The sequence below is a fragment of the Thalassophryne amazonica genome, chromosome 1 (assembly GCF_902500255.1).
Source record: "Thalassophryne amazonica chromosome 1, fThaAma1.1, whole genome shotgun sequence".
NCBI classification, from domain to species: domain Eukaryota; kingdom Metazoa; phylum Chordata; class Actinopteri; order Batrachoidiformes; family Batrachoididae; genus Thalassophryne; species Thalassophryne amazonica.
The window spans coordinates 94,797,537-94,812,122 of NC_047103.1; the positions used below are offsets into that span (position 1 = coordinate 94,797,537).

The 14,586-nt window shown below is 37.7% G+C and overlaps 1 protein-coding gene across 1 annotated transcript in view; it reads right to left on the reverse strand.

The window, feature by feature from the left end:
- Positions 1 to 14,586, reverse strand: part of cubn (cubilin (intrinsic factor-cobalamin receptor)) — a 362,295-nt gene that overhangs the window by 267,764 nt on the left and 79,945 nt on the right. Inside the window, exons 14-15 of the mRNA XM_034169223.1 lie at positions 10,061 to 10,295; positions 4,129 to 4,310 (exon numbers count right to left, since the gene is read on the reverse strand). Of these exons, the coding sequence (XP_034025114.1) occupies positions 4,129 to 4,310; positions 10,061 to 10,295 (417 nt within the window). The remainder of the gene's footprint in view (positions 1 to 4,128; positions 4,311 to 10,060; positions 10,296 to 14,586) is intronic.

The following is a 14,586-nucleotide window of genomic DNA, read 5'->3' on the forward strand; positions in this document are numbered from 1 at the left end:
TTAAAGCTCTCTTTTTCAGAGGAGCTACAGCATCCAAAGTTGTCTTCAATGAGAATGTAAAACTATTGACGAGATACTCTATCTCCCTTACAGAGTTTAGGTAGCTACTCTGCACTGTGTTGGCATATGGCATTAGAGAACATAAAGAAGGAATCATATCCTTAAACCTAGTTACAGCGCTTTCTGAAAGACTTCTAGTGTAATGAAACTTATTCCCCACTGCTGGGTAGTCCATCAGAGTAAATGTAAATGTTATTAAGAAATGATCAGACAGAAGGGAGTTTTCACGGAATACTGTTAAGTCTTCTATTTCCATACCATAAGTCAGAACGAGATCTAAGATATGATTAAAGTGGTGGGTGGACTCATTTACTTTTTGAGCAAAGCCAATAGAGTCTAATAATAGATTAAATGCAGTGTTGAGGCTGTCATTCTCAGCATCTGTGTGGATGTTAAAATCGCCCACTATAATTATCTTATCTGAGCTAAGCACTAAGTCAGACAAAAGGTCTGAAAATTCACAGAGAAACTCACAGTAACGACCAGGTGGGCGATAGATAACAACAAATAAAACTGTTTTTTGGGACTTCCAATTTGGATGGACAAGACTAAGAGTCAAGCTTTCAAATGAATTAAAGCTCTGTCTGGGATGGAAGATTGCTGCTAATCCTCCGCCCCGGCCCGTGCTACGAGCATTCTGACATTTAGTGTGACTCGGGGGTGTTGACTCATTTAAACTAACATATTCATCCTGCTGTAACCAGGTTTCTGTTAGGCAGAATAAATCAATATGTTGATAAATTATTATATCATTTACCAACAGGGACTTAGAAGAGAGACACCTAATGTTTAATAGACCACATTTAACTGTTTTAGTCTGTGGTGCAGTTGAAGGTGCTATATTATTTTTTCTTTTTGAATTTTTATGCTTAAATAGATTTTTGCTGGTTATTGGTAGTCTGGGAGCAGGCACCGTCTCTACGGGGATGGGGTAATGAGGGGATGGCAGGCGGAGAGAAGCTGCAGAGAGGTGTGTAAGACTACAACTCTGCTTCCTGGTCCCAACCCTGGATGGACCAAGTGGGATGGATGCCGTCTCTCCTAACAAGACCAGGTTTTCCCCAGAAGCTTTGCCAATTATCTATGAAGCCCACCTCATTTTTTGGACACCACTCAGTATGCAGTAATTCAACTGGAATGTTCAGCAGTGAACCCGCTGCATATGGTACCCGAATCAAATTATTTAAAGCCTTTTCTAACAACTTCCGTTGTTAACACAATAGCACACTTTGTTTCTCTAGGTACTGTTTTTTTTTGGGGGGGGGGGGCGTATTGTCCATCACAGCTCCACCTCGGTGGTATTCTAATGCTTCTTCTGGAGCCCTTTGGAGAAGCCACCATGCTGGTAAGGTACTGTGGTGTCCCAAGCCAAAGAGCCAGCATCCATTGAATGCATAATGGTGACTTTCTTGGAACTAATTGATCATTTCATTGGATAAATCATATCTATTGATATATTTGAAGTTTGGTTACTGTAGATTGACTGAACAAACTCTCTGGATGGAATTTTAATTACTGTTGTGATTGAAATAAATTAGGATTTCATATAGCAGTGAGATAATGTCATGGTTATCTCATGCATGAATGGCTGTGAACTTGTATCAATATACATGCAGTCTATATTGGATTTGTTTCACTAGATGACAGGGCATCTTGGAAAGAGATATATCTGGGTTGTGGTGAATGATCTGGCATCAATACAGACACTGATTTACTAATACAGCGTATTTTATTACTAAGACAGTGTATTTTACTGGGATTCTAATATTCACGTCCTTGTTTTTCAAGTATCCTATCAGTCTGAGCACTGGAAATATGATTGTTTAGCTGCAACATTTGTGTTATTGTATGTTCTGACAATTCTTTGTAGTGGTTTTCTTTTGCTTGTTAGGATGTCTGTAGCAGAAAGTCATTCCACTTGGTCCAATCTGATTGAGGTTTCTTCGTATTACCAAAAACGCTGAGGAAGTTTTTCCTTACCACTGTGACCAATGTGCTTGATCATGGGGTTGGTAGGTTATGGTTACCTTGTTCATGTACACCACCTTGAGCTGACTTATAATTTGATATGGTATAAGTAATTCTAAATAATATAAATGCATAAAAATAAGTAATTAAATTTAACTGAATTGATATAATATGCATGAAACGTGACATTTGACTTTCAATAAAGCAGAGGAAAACAGCAGTATTGTCTTTATAATAATCTTGATGAACATCAAATTTTAAAAATGAAATCAATTCCTCTTAACTCAGCTTAGAATGTTGTAACTGGTGTCAAGTTATATACAGTGCACAGTGCTTCATTGTTTCCACATTTTGTTATGTTACAGCTTTATTCCAGAATGGAGTAAATTAAATTTTTCCCCTCAAAATTCTACTCACAACACCCCAATGACAACATTTTTGGTTTTGTTTTTTGTAAATTTATTTAAAAAAAAATTTGACTTGTCACATAGTACATAGTACATGTACATAAATATTATGTACATGTACTATGTGACAAGTCAAAAATGTAATCTGTTTAATAATGTTGAATAATGATACTTAAAATTGAAAGATTGTATTGTAAAAAGGGGCAGAAAATATAAGACTTGTTCTTCTCTCTGCTCCTTTTCATTCAAAGTTTTGCAAATTTCATTTCTGCTTTCTGTCTTTTTATATTAAATGAATGAAATAAATAAAGAAAAAAAAATGCTTTGTTGATGCACCTTTGGTCGCAATTACAGCCTCAAGTCTTCTTGAATATGAATCCACAAGCTTGGCGCACCTATTTTTCGGTAGTTTTGCACATTCCTCACTGCAGCACCTCTCAAGCTGCATCAGGTTGGATGGGGAGCGTTGGTTCCCAGCCATTTTCAGATCTTTACAGAGATATTCACAGAGTTGCCCTGAAGCCACTCCTTTGACATCTTGGCTGTGTGCTTTGGGTCATCATCCTGCTGAAAGATGAACCGTCGCTTCAGTTTGAGATCAAGAGCATTTTGGAGCAGGTTTTCATCCAGGATGTCTCTGTACATTGCTGCATTCATCTTTCCCTCAATCTGACTAGTCTGCCAGTTCCTGCTGCTGAAAATCATCCCTACAATATGATGCTGCCACCACCATGCTTCACTGTAGGGATGGTGCGCGGCTTCCTCCAAGTAGGACACCCGGCATCCACACCAAAGAATTCAGTCTTTGTCTCATCAGACCAGAGAATTTTGTTTCTCCTGGTCTGACAGTCCTTCAGCTGCCTTTCTTCAAACTGCAGGTGGGCTGCCATGTGCCTTTTACTAAGGAGTGGCTTCAGTCTGGCCGCTCTACCATAAAGGCCTGATTGGTGGATTGCTGCAGTTATGGTTGTTCTTCTGGAAGGGTCTCCTGTCTCCACAGAGGAATGCTGGAGCTCTGACAGAGTGACCATTGAGTTTTTGGTCACCTCCCTGACTAAGGCCCTTCTCCCCCAATCGCCCAGTTTAGAGGGGCGGCCAGTTCTATTCCTGCTGGGCTTGAACTTCTTCTATTTATGGATGATGGAGGCCACTGTGCATATTGGGACCTTCAAAGCAGCAGAAATGTTTCTGTACCAGATGGATGCCTTGGGACAATCCCGTCTCGGAGGTTTACAGACAATTCCTTTGACTTCATGCTTGGTTTGTGCTCTCACATGCACTGTCAACTGGGGAACCTTATATGTAGACAGGTGTGTGTCTTTCCAAATCACGTCCAATCAACTGAATTTAACCCAGGTGCATTTCACTAAAGCTGTAGAGACATGGACGTGGAAACAGGATGCACCTGAGCTCAATTTTGAGCTTCAAGGCAAAGGCTGTGCATACTTGAGTTCTTAGTTTTTTATTTGTAATAAATTTGCAAAAATAAAAAAAAAACTTTTTTCACATTGTCATTATAGGGTATTGTGTGTAGATGTTTGATGAAAAAAAAATCAATTTCATCCATTTTGGAACAACGCTGTAACATAAAAAAATATCAGTGAAGCACTGTGAATACTTTGCACTGTAAATTGTGGCCTTTAGTAAACTGATTTTTTTTTTTTAATATTCATATCATAATGCCTTATTTCACCTCCAGGAAGTCATAGCTGCAGTCAGGATGATCCTCCAAGCCCAGGGTCCCAAATGCAAATGTGATAAGCAAACCAGGATCCACTGTCACAGTCCAATAGCAGTCCTGGTTAGGAGGATAGTTTCCAGGATAACCAGGAGAGCTGATGTCTCCATATGAACCAGTGAGCTCTACTCCACACACTGAGAGGAGAAAAGCACTTTAGAGAAATGCAAACAGAACCTCATCCAATTGTTTTCACACAATAACAGCCCAAAGACATTCACGTGTGCACTTTACTGAGGGCCCCTTCACACACAACACATTTGAAGCTGACTGGCGCACGAAGGAGGAATCATATGCCACTCGTGAAAAATCAGAGCCGCCTCAAACGCCTCATACAGCAGTCGCCACAACCATTCAGGCACAATGCATGCACTCTGCATTGCCATGCCCCCTGCAGCAGAAACCCATTTGAACGGTGGGCAAGATGAGTTTGCAATGCCATCTGATCGTGTTCACATTATTTGCACGGCGTGTCCAACGCATGTCAGACATATCGTGCCGCGGCCGAGGAGATGCATGAAATCGAGGCAGCCTTCATACCACCGGCCAAATGTCGGCGAATCCCAGACGAATGGCCATTTGACCCACTCTTGGCCGGAGTCAGCCAAAGTCCATGTGCCACCCATGAACATCCAACACCACTCGTGGGGCACTTAGAAAAAATGGAGCTATTCACACAGCCGGCACGACAGTAGAGTGGAGGCAACCACATTTGAGCTGACTGTGCGAATGGCCCCACATTTTCTAAGTGCTCCACAAGTGTGCCGTTCCTAAGCAACACAAATGGCATGTAAGTGTGTGCCTCCTCCCCCATGCAACACAAATGGCATGTGTGCAAGTGCCCCCCCCACCATATATATATATATATATATATATAAGGGGATAATGCGGATTGGATATATATACAATAAGGGGAAAGCTGTGAACTCATTCATGTGTGATCGCTTTGCTCATAGCGCTGTGGACACAAGGGCCATTTCAGTTGATCACTGGCCAGTGATTCATTGTCAGCTGGAACTGACAGTGAGTCAGTGCACATGACGTGTTAAATTAAAAACACAGAGAACAGAGAGACGCAGGACAAATAAATAAATACAACAATAACTTCATGCATATTTACATAACAAATACATAAAATAAATAATCACAAAACAAAGGAAGAGAGAGTGAGACTTTTTTCTGTGAGCTGAGTTGGTCAGCAGATGTGGATGTCTCTGTGGCAGCAGCTGTTGGAGAACACATATCGTGCCATGCAGAATATCACCTTGCAACACTCCACCATGAGGCACGTGCATTGGCATGCTGTCCTTATGTGAAAATAGATAAAAACAAATATCGCCTTTGGACACAGTCAGTCGTGACTGCGTCAGTGCGTACATCACCAGCCAGGCTGCCCCATGTGAAAATATCCATCTGATCATGTGACCACTCAATTGGTGATCCGAATGTCATGTCCACCACGTGAGTTATTGTCCACATGGTGCGGTGTCCTTCAGCGCACAGCTCGCTGGGCAGCTGGACATGCGGCACTGGCTGATGTGGACATGATATGAGGGCACGGCTTCATTCATGTCAGTTCATTACCTTGTTTACATCCGTGACCATGGGTCATGTGCACAAGAACTGGAAGATGATACTTGTATTGTCCACTCTTTATAGCAAGAATTACGTAAATATTACATGTGCTTTTTGTGTGTGTGTGTGTGTGTGTGTGTGTGTGTGTTGGTTTTTTGTTTTGTTTTTTTACAGTGAGAACAGATTCATGACCAGTAACATGATTTTTGTTACATTTAAACAGTACATCCATTGTTCCTATAATGTTCTGAATCTGTGCACTCACATTATTTTGTGCTTACATATTTTTGTCGATTTATGTACATATGTCCAGCATCTAATTGCTCCACTGCTGTGGGAGCGCAATGTGGTGTCAGACTTTCCATGTCCTCGCACTGTGGCAATATGAAATTTTTTTGGGGATCGCCAATTTGGTTTTCTTTTTTTTTTTTTGCTCTTTTTTGGCTGGTCTCTGCTTCTTTTGCCCAACTTCGTGTTATGTGTGAAAAGGCCTTAAGCATGGACATGGACTGTGCCAGTCGGTTCAGGCAGTTAAGAGATAACAATAACAAATCTTGATTAACTATAAAAACCTGATTCAGCAAAGGGCATAGTTTACAAACCTGAATGTCAAATGTCAAAATAAAAGTCAGTATTATATATGTAACAGTGTGCATGCACAGTTACAGTTTCTCATGTATAAGCACAATTAACTTGAACATGTGCATGATGGATGTCTCTTAATACTCCCTTAATTCATTAGAAATACTCAGTATAACTAGAAAGACTTTCCAAATGTCACTATAGCACATTACAACATTGCACTGTTTCTCAGGAGTTTTAAGCAATGTCTGAGGTCTGCTGTAACAGTGTTATGATGTCTAACAAGCAATCAATCACAAACAACTATACTGCCATTTTTCTAAATAAAATTTGTGAGTCGATTCAAGCCATCATGGAGCATTACCCATTGTTATTAAAATACTTCTGTTCATGTTTCCTCTTTCCTGTAAGGTATGAATGAATGAATGAATGAAAACTGTTTATTTCGAACATTTGATACAACAACAATTACAAGATAGATCAGTAAAGACAACAACAAAAAAGTTCCTACTGTGTACCCAACATGTCCGAAAAGGGGTAGGGTGAAGCATCAGCTTATTTATCCCTACCCCTTCTTCCCCACAACCAGTAATACCCTTTGCCACATATACACATAGATTCCTACACACCTAAACCGATATATATATATATATATATATATATATATATATATATATATATATATAAATACACACATCAACATACATACACATATACACACATATACATATATACATATATATACACATATATATACACAAACATAAATATACACCTACACATACCTACTTACATACAAAATACTATATATTTACAAGCCAAAGCAAAAAACAAAAACACCCTAACCCTCATTACCCTTCCTCCTCCCTATACCTAGAAAAAAACATATTTTTGTACCGCTGTTTGAACTGGTTCATGCTTGGACATTGCTTGAGCCCCACTCCCAATCTGTTCCACATCCTCACCCCACAGACAGAAATACAGAAACCTTTTAATGTTGTTCGTGCCCACTGATGCTTTAAATTAAATTTCCCCCTCAGACTGTAATCCCCTGATCTGTTAAAAAACATATTTTTAATATTTGCTGGAAGTAAATTGTTTATTGCTTTATACACAATTTGTACTGTTTGAAAATGAACCAAGTCTGTGAATTTTAAGAATTTGGATTGTAAAAATAGTGGATTTGTATGATCTCTATAGCCAGTATTATGAATAATTCTTATAGCTCTTTTCTGCATTACTGATTGTGATTGTGTTGTACCTTTATAAGTATTACCCCATACCTCTGCACAGTACTGTAAATATGGTAAAACCAGTGAGCAGTAAAGAATGCGGAGTGAGTTGTGGTCCAGAATATGTTTCGCTTTGTTTAGAACTGAAATGCTTCTTGACAGTTTACTTTGTATATGTTTTATATGAGTCTTCCAGTTTATCTTATCATCTATTATCACCCCCAGAAACTTATTTTCATGTACCCTTTCAATATCTACCCCCTCAACTTGTAACTGAACCTGTATGTCTGTATTACAATAGCCAAATAACATGTATTTTGTTTTACTTAAGTTTAATGATAATTTGTTTCTGTCAAACCATATTTTCAATTTTCCCATTTCTATACTGATCCTCCTCAGTAACTCCTGCAAATCCCCCCTGAACAAAAAATGCTTGTGTCATCTGCAAATAATACTAATTTTAATATTTTGGAAACATTGACAATATCATTTATATAAATTAGAAACAGTTTTGGACCAATACTGACCCCTGTGGGACGCCACAAGCATTGTCCAAGCATGATGATGTATATTCCCCCAACTTCACAAACTGTTTTCTGTTACTTAAGTAGCTTCTCACCCAGTGCAACACCAACCCCCTAATCCCATACTGTTCAAGTTATTGATTAATATGTCATGATTGATTGTATCAAAAGCCTTTTTAAGGTCTATAAATATTCCAACTGAATGTAATTTGTGGTCTATGGCGTTTGTAATCTCCTCAACTGATTCTATTAATGCAAGTGATGTTGAACTATGTGCTCTGAATCCATATTGACTATCAGTAAGTAATTTATGTTTATTTATGAATTTGTCTAATCTATTATTGAATAACTTTTCTAATAATTTGGAAAATTGTGGAAGCAAAGAAACAGGTCTATAATTTGTGAAGTGGTGTCTATCCCCAGTCTTATACAGCGGCACAACCTTAGTTATTTTCATTTGATTGGGAAATTTACCGGTTTGAAATGATAAGTTACAGATGTATGTTAATGGTTCTACAATCCATTCAATGACCTGTTTTACCACCACCATATCAATTTCATTTAAATCGGTAGATGTTTTATATTTACAATTATTCCCAATGTCTATAATTTCATTTCCATCCACTGCTGTGAGGAACATTGAACAGGGATTTCTTTCTATGAGATTATTATCCCAATCCTCAGGTTGGGAATCGGGAATTTTTTCTGCCAAGCTTGGTCCAATATTTACAAAAAAATTATTAAAACCGTTGACTACCTCATCCTTATTTTCCTTCTTGACATTATTATCAATGAAATACTGAGGGTAACTCTGTTTTTTATTACCATTTTTGATAATGCTATTTAATATATCCCATATTCCTTTAATATTGTTTTTGTTATTATATAATATGTTACTATAATATTCCTTCCTACATACCCGTATAATATTAGTTAATCTATTTTTGTATTTCTTATATCTATTTTCTGCCTCTTTAGTCTTTAGTTTTATGAATTCTCTATACAGTGTATTTTTCTTATTACATGCATTTCGTAACCCTTTCGTCATCCATGGTCGAGCTTGGATTTTTTGTTTTCTGTAGTCTTGTTTAATTGGACAATTTTTATCATATAATGATGTAAATAATTGTAAAAAAGTTTCATATGCACTATCAACATCACTTTCACTGTATACCTTTTCCCAGTTTTGCTCCTGTAAATCCTTCTTTAGTGTGTTCATGTTTTCCTCTGTCCGCACTCGCCTGTATTTTATTTTCTCCTCTGGCTGATTCCGCCGATGGTTTCTATTATAAATGATGAAAACTGGTAGATGATCACTAATGTCATTGATTAATAATCCACTCACAGTGTTATTCTCAATATCATTGCTGAATATATTATCAATTAAGGTAGCACTATGGGATGTAATTCTGCTTGGCCTGGTGATTTTTGGATATAAACTCATACTGTACATTATACTGATAAATTCATCTGTTATTTTATGCTTATTTGGATTGAGCAGATCAATATTTAAGTCACCACAAATGAACACAGTTTTTTGATTAGTTTTTGAGAACATTTTTCCCATACAGTCAGTGAATGTTTCAATACTAGATCCTGGTGCTCTATATATACAGCTGACTAATACATTTTTGCTTTTTTCTTCACATATTTCAATAGTTATACATTCTAATAAGTTATCAATCACAGTTGTCATATTGTCTACTATTTTATAATCCATGTTCTTATCCACATACGAAGTTGAAGTTGAATGTCTTATTTGATCATCTTCAAATCCACCTTGCAAGGTGTAGTTGAAGATAATGAAATTTGACTAGTTTGTTTTTGAAATCACAGACTGAATTGTTTCACTATTTCACCATTAGAGTCAACAATACACATCTGGCATTTTTAACAATGCAACAAAAAGTAGGTACTTCCCCCAATGAAGGAAGCAAAATCTGAGAAAACACTTTTAATGTTCTTTTGTCTTACCTGGGTCCTGTGACTGCCAAGCAACTGTGAAGCCTCCAGCACTGACAGAACTGTCAGAACGAAACCAGAAGTACAGGGCATTGTGCGAGCTGTTAAGCACCTGTGGAGGAGTGTGACCACAGTATTTTCCAATCATGTAAGCAGAAGGACTGTCTCCATCATGAATCTGAAGGAAGTCATAGTTGCAGTTGGTACTGCTCTCCAGCTCAAAGTAAGGGAAGGTAATACTCAGGATCTGAAAAAGACAGCACACAAAGTTAAAATATTTCAGACATTCTGCTGCATTACAAAGTTAACATGTTTAATGCTGCCACTGAAGCTTTTTAAGACGTGCATCTCCTCCTCTCTCCTTTCTTTCTGTGTTTCTCTATCTCTGCCCCAACCTTCAAAACTCCCAACTTCACTAAATTGAATTCATCACCTGGTCTCTCAACGCTATTGACACCATCTTTTCAACAAGGAAATCAGGGCTGGGGGACCCTGCATGCCCAGATGGAACTTAACCTGCAGGCTATCTTCTCAACTCCTGAGAAGTGGCACGTTGCGTGCTTGGCACCACTCTCTGTGGAAGACATTGAGGATTTATTCTTATTTGCTTTTATGGCAGGAGGGCTTTTGCTGCTTGGATTAGGCACTGTCCTGACCTACTGGAAAATTGGCAAGACAGCTGCTGCAAAAACCACAACCCCACACCTGTCCATCATAATTAATGAAGTGGGCAAGGCGGTACAATCCCAGACTGTGTTAACTCTTGAACTTACACAAATTGGAAATCATCTTGAAGCAAATGTCTGTCTTGTTCAGGTTAAGGTTCAGCATAATTTATTCCAGACATGTCAGAAAGCACATGAACAAAACATTATAAATGCACCCACATCTACATATCTGTAACACCAAAGAGATTTAAATATATCCATACATACACACATACATACATACCTACATATTTACATATACACATACTCATAATTTTTTTCCCCATTTCTATTTTCATGTTTCCTTTTTTGTGAATATTTACAAATAAAATAAAGGTAATCAACAGTAAATTAAATAAATATTTTCCTAATATTTATACACTTTCTATATATCCATACTATGCACATATAATATACCTACACACAAATATGAATCCAAGTACACCCATTTCAACATGTCTGAAAAGGGGTAGGAAGAAGTATAACTTATTTAATCTTACCCCTTCTCCATTGTTCATTACCTTCAATAATCATCCTGATTCTTATAAGTCATGCAAGGTTATGTTACAGACAGCAGTTTTGTTTTTGTTTTGTTTTTTTGTTTGTTTGTTTGTTTTTAAGACGGTCTAAACTAGTCATCCAATTTTATTTGTGTACCATTACATTTATAGTGCTAAATCCATTGTTAGTGTTCACCTCATATCTACATCCTTGTACTTGTTGACAATAATCAGTCTGAGCTTTTTCTTGAACAGACTCATGCTTGGAGACTGTTTCAGCTCATCACTAAGTTTATTCCAAACCTCCACACCACTAAATAAAATACACATTCTCTCATAGTTGTTTGAACAATTCTGGTTTTGAAGTTAAGGTTTCTCCTGTAATTATAACCCCCCTCTCTATCAGTAAAAAGTTTCTGTAAGTTATCTGGTAGTTGTTTGTGTCTAGCTTTATACATTAACAGAGCTGTCTGCAATTCTACCAGATCTGGAAGTTTTAGGAGGCAGGAGTTTATGAATAAAGCGTTGTTAGTATGGTCATAGAAACCTGCCTTATGAACCATCCTGATGGCTCTTTTCTGGAGCATGCATAACGGTCGAAGTAAGGATCTGTAAGTGTTGCCCCAAACTTCCACGCAGTAATTCAGATATGGGAAAACAAGTGAACAATAGAAAATATGTAGCGCTTTGTAATTCAATAAATATTTTGCTTTGTTGAGGACTGAAATACTTATAGACATTTTAGCTTGAACATGTTTTATGTGAGGTTTCCAGCAGATCTATTGGTCAATCATCACACCCAGAAACTTTATTTCTGTAACTCTCTCCATATTGGCACCATCTATCATGATTCCTAAATCACCATTCCCCTTATGATTTCCAAAGAGTATAAACTTTGTTTTATCTAAATTTCATGATAGTTTATTTGTATCAAACCACTTTTTTAATTTTGTTAATTCCGAGGTGATATCCTCCATGAGCTGCTGTAAATTCTCACCTGTACAGAAAATATTTCTATCATCAGCAAACAAAACAACTTGCAGTAATTTTGAAAGATTACACATGTAATTTATGCAAAGACTAAAACGTTTAGGTCCCAACACTGACCCCTGGGGGACACCACAAACAATGTCCAAGCATGACGACTGAAAGTCACCCATCTTCACAAAATGTTGCCTGCTGCTTAAATAGCTTCTCATCCAGTGTAGAACCACCCCCTAATACCATAATGTTCCAAACTCTTGATTAATATATTGTGATTTATTGTATCAAATGCCTTTTTTTAATCGATGAACACCCCTGCTGCATGTCTTTTTGTTCATGGAGCTGGTGATTCCTTCTATTAATTCAAGGGCTGCCAGTGATGTAGATCTTTGTGACCTAAATCCATATTGGCTGTCAGAGAGCAATTTGTGTTTATTAATAAATTTATCCAATCTCCTAATAAACAGTTTTTCTAATATTTTAGAAAATTGTGGGAGTAAAGAAACAGGCCTGTCGTTTGTGAAATGGTGTCTGTTTCCAGTCTTATATAATGGGATGACTTTTGCAGTTTTCATTTTATTTGCAAATTTACCTGTTTGAAATGACAGATTACAGAAGTAGGTCAGTGGTTGAATAATTGCTTCAATAACCTTTTTAACTGCCGTCATATCAATGTCATCACAGTCAGCTGACATCTTGTTTTTACATGTATTGACAATCTCTATAATTTCTCTCTCTTCCACTGCTGTGAGGAACAATGGATTTCTATTTATTAAAGTCTCACTCGACTCATCAGCTGTTCCAGGATCAGGCATTTTTTTTCTGCCAACATTGCACCAACATTTACAAAATAGTTATTAAATTTATTTACCACATCATTCATATCATCAATGCTTTTCTCATTATGAACAAAATATTGTGGATAATTATACTGTTTAGAACTTTTTTAATAATATTATTCAAAACCTTCCAAATACCTTTAATGTTATTCTTATTCCTATCTAATAAAGCAAGTCCCTTCGGCTGCTTTATTATAGCTATTATATTGCTATAATATTCTTGTTTGCATATCCGCATAATAGTTATCAGTTTGTTTTTATATTTCTTGTACTTATTGTACAGTCCTTATTGTTAAAGCGGACAATAAGCTCTTATTATACAGACATACCTTTATATGCTTCCCTGCTATTCCATGCAAAAGTCATGCAAACATACCATAAACATACACTCCTCCATGCTGTAGGACTATTTTGAATGCACTGGCTGGCAACTCTTCAGAGAAGCAATTGTAAGTGTTGGAGATGTGGACCTTGAAGATTATGCACCATCCATCACTGGCGATATTAGTCACTGTCAGATGATATCACCATCACAAGAACAATCATTTTCCCTCCAATCAGAAATCCTGGTGAAGTGCAGGGATCTGCTGTCTGCTGAAAACCTGTGAATCTATGTTCAGGTCTCCTGACATAAAAAAGTGCACACCGGAGAGGACGTGCCTCTGAGCGTGCGTAATAAATTGGGTACGCTCCTGGAAAGCTCATGTATTTAGGCTACACCGTTGTAAGAGACTGACTGAGTAAGAGTAAAGACTGATGACAGTGTTTCTGTGTAGGCTCTCAGTTGTCCAGGTGGTTTCCATAGTAGAGAAGCTTGAATCTTCAACTGGACTGGGTTGCTTGACGTGAGGACGTTTCGCTTCAAATCACAGAAGCTTCCTCAGCTATTCCTCAGCTATATTACACCTCCAAAATAATCTTGATAGTCTTTACAAAAGGTTAGAAACCTTAGTGGGGGAAGAGGCCCATAATAAGATCACAAAGTTCATAGTTAAAATTCAAATGGCTGAGCATTTAAAAAGTAATTAGCGGCAAATCAGGAAGTTTCACAACCTTTTAGTGCAGAAAAGGCGTACTTTCAGGGGGAGTAGTTTTAAAGATACACCCAGACAAATTAGTGACAACAGGGAAAATTGGGTAAAGAATCTGTCCGACAGGGTTCTTACACAGACAGAAAAGGATGTGCTCGCTAAAGGTCTAAATTTCTCAGTGACCCCTAAACATATACCAACAGTAGATTACATCACTGCAGTAGAGTCAGCCATTAAACATAACAGTTTGTCAGAGTCAGAAGCTGGGGACCTCCGACTAAGAGTCACAGCAGTGCTTAACAGTGCTAAGCTTCCTCCGTCCAACATCACAGGAGAAGAACAGAAAGCTTTGGCAGCACTGCAGAAGGACCAAAGCATCCTTATCCTGCCAGCGGATAAAGGCAGATGCACAGTGGTCCTGAACACATCGGACTATGAGGCCAAGATCAACAACTTGCTCAGTGACTCCAGTACATA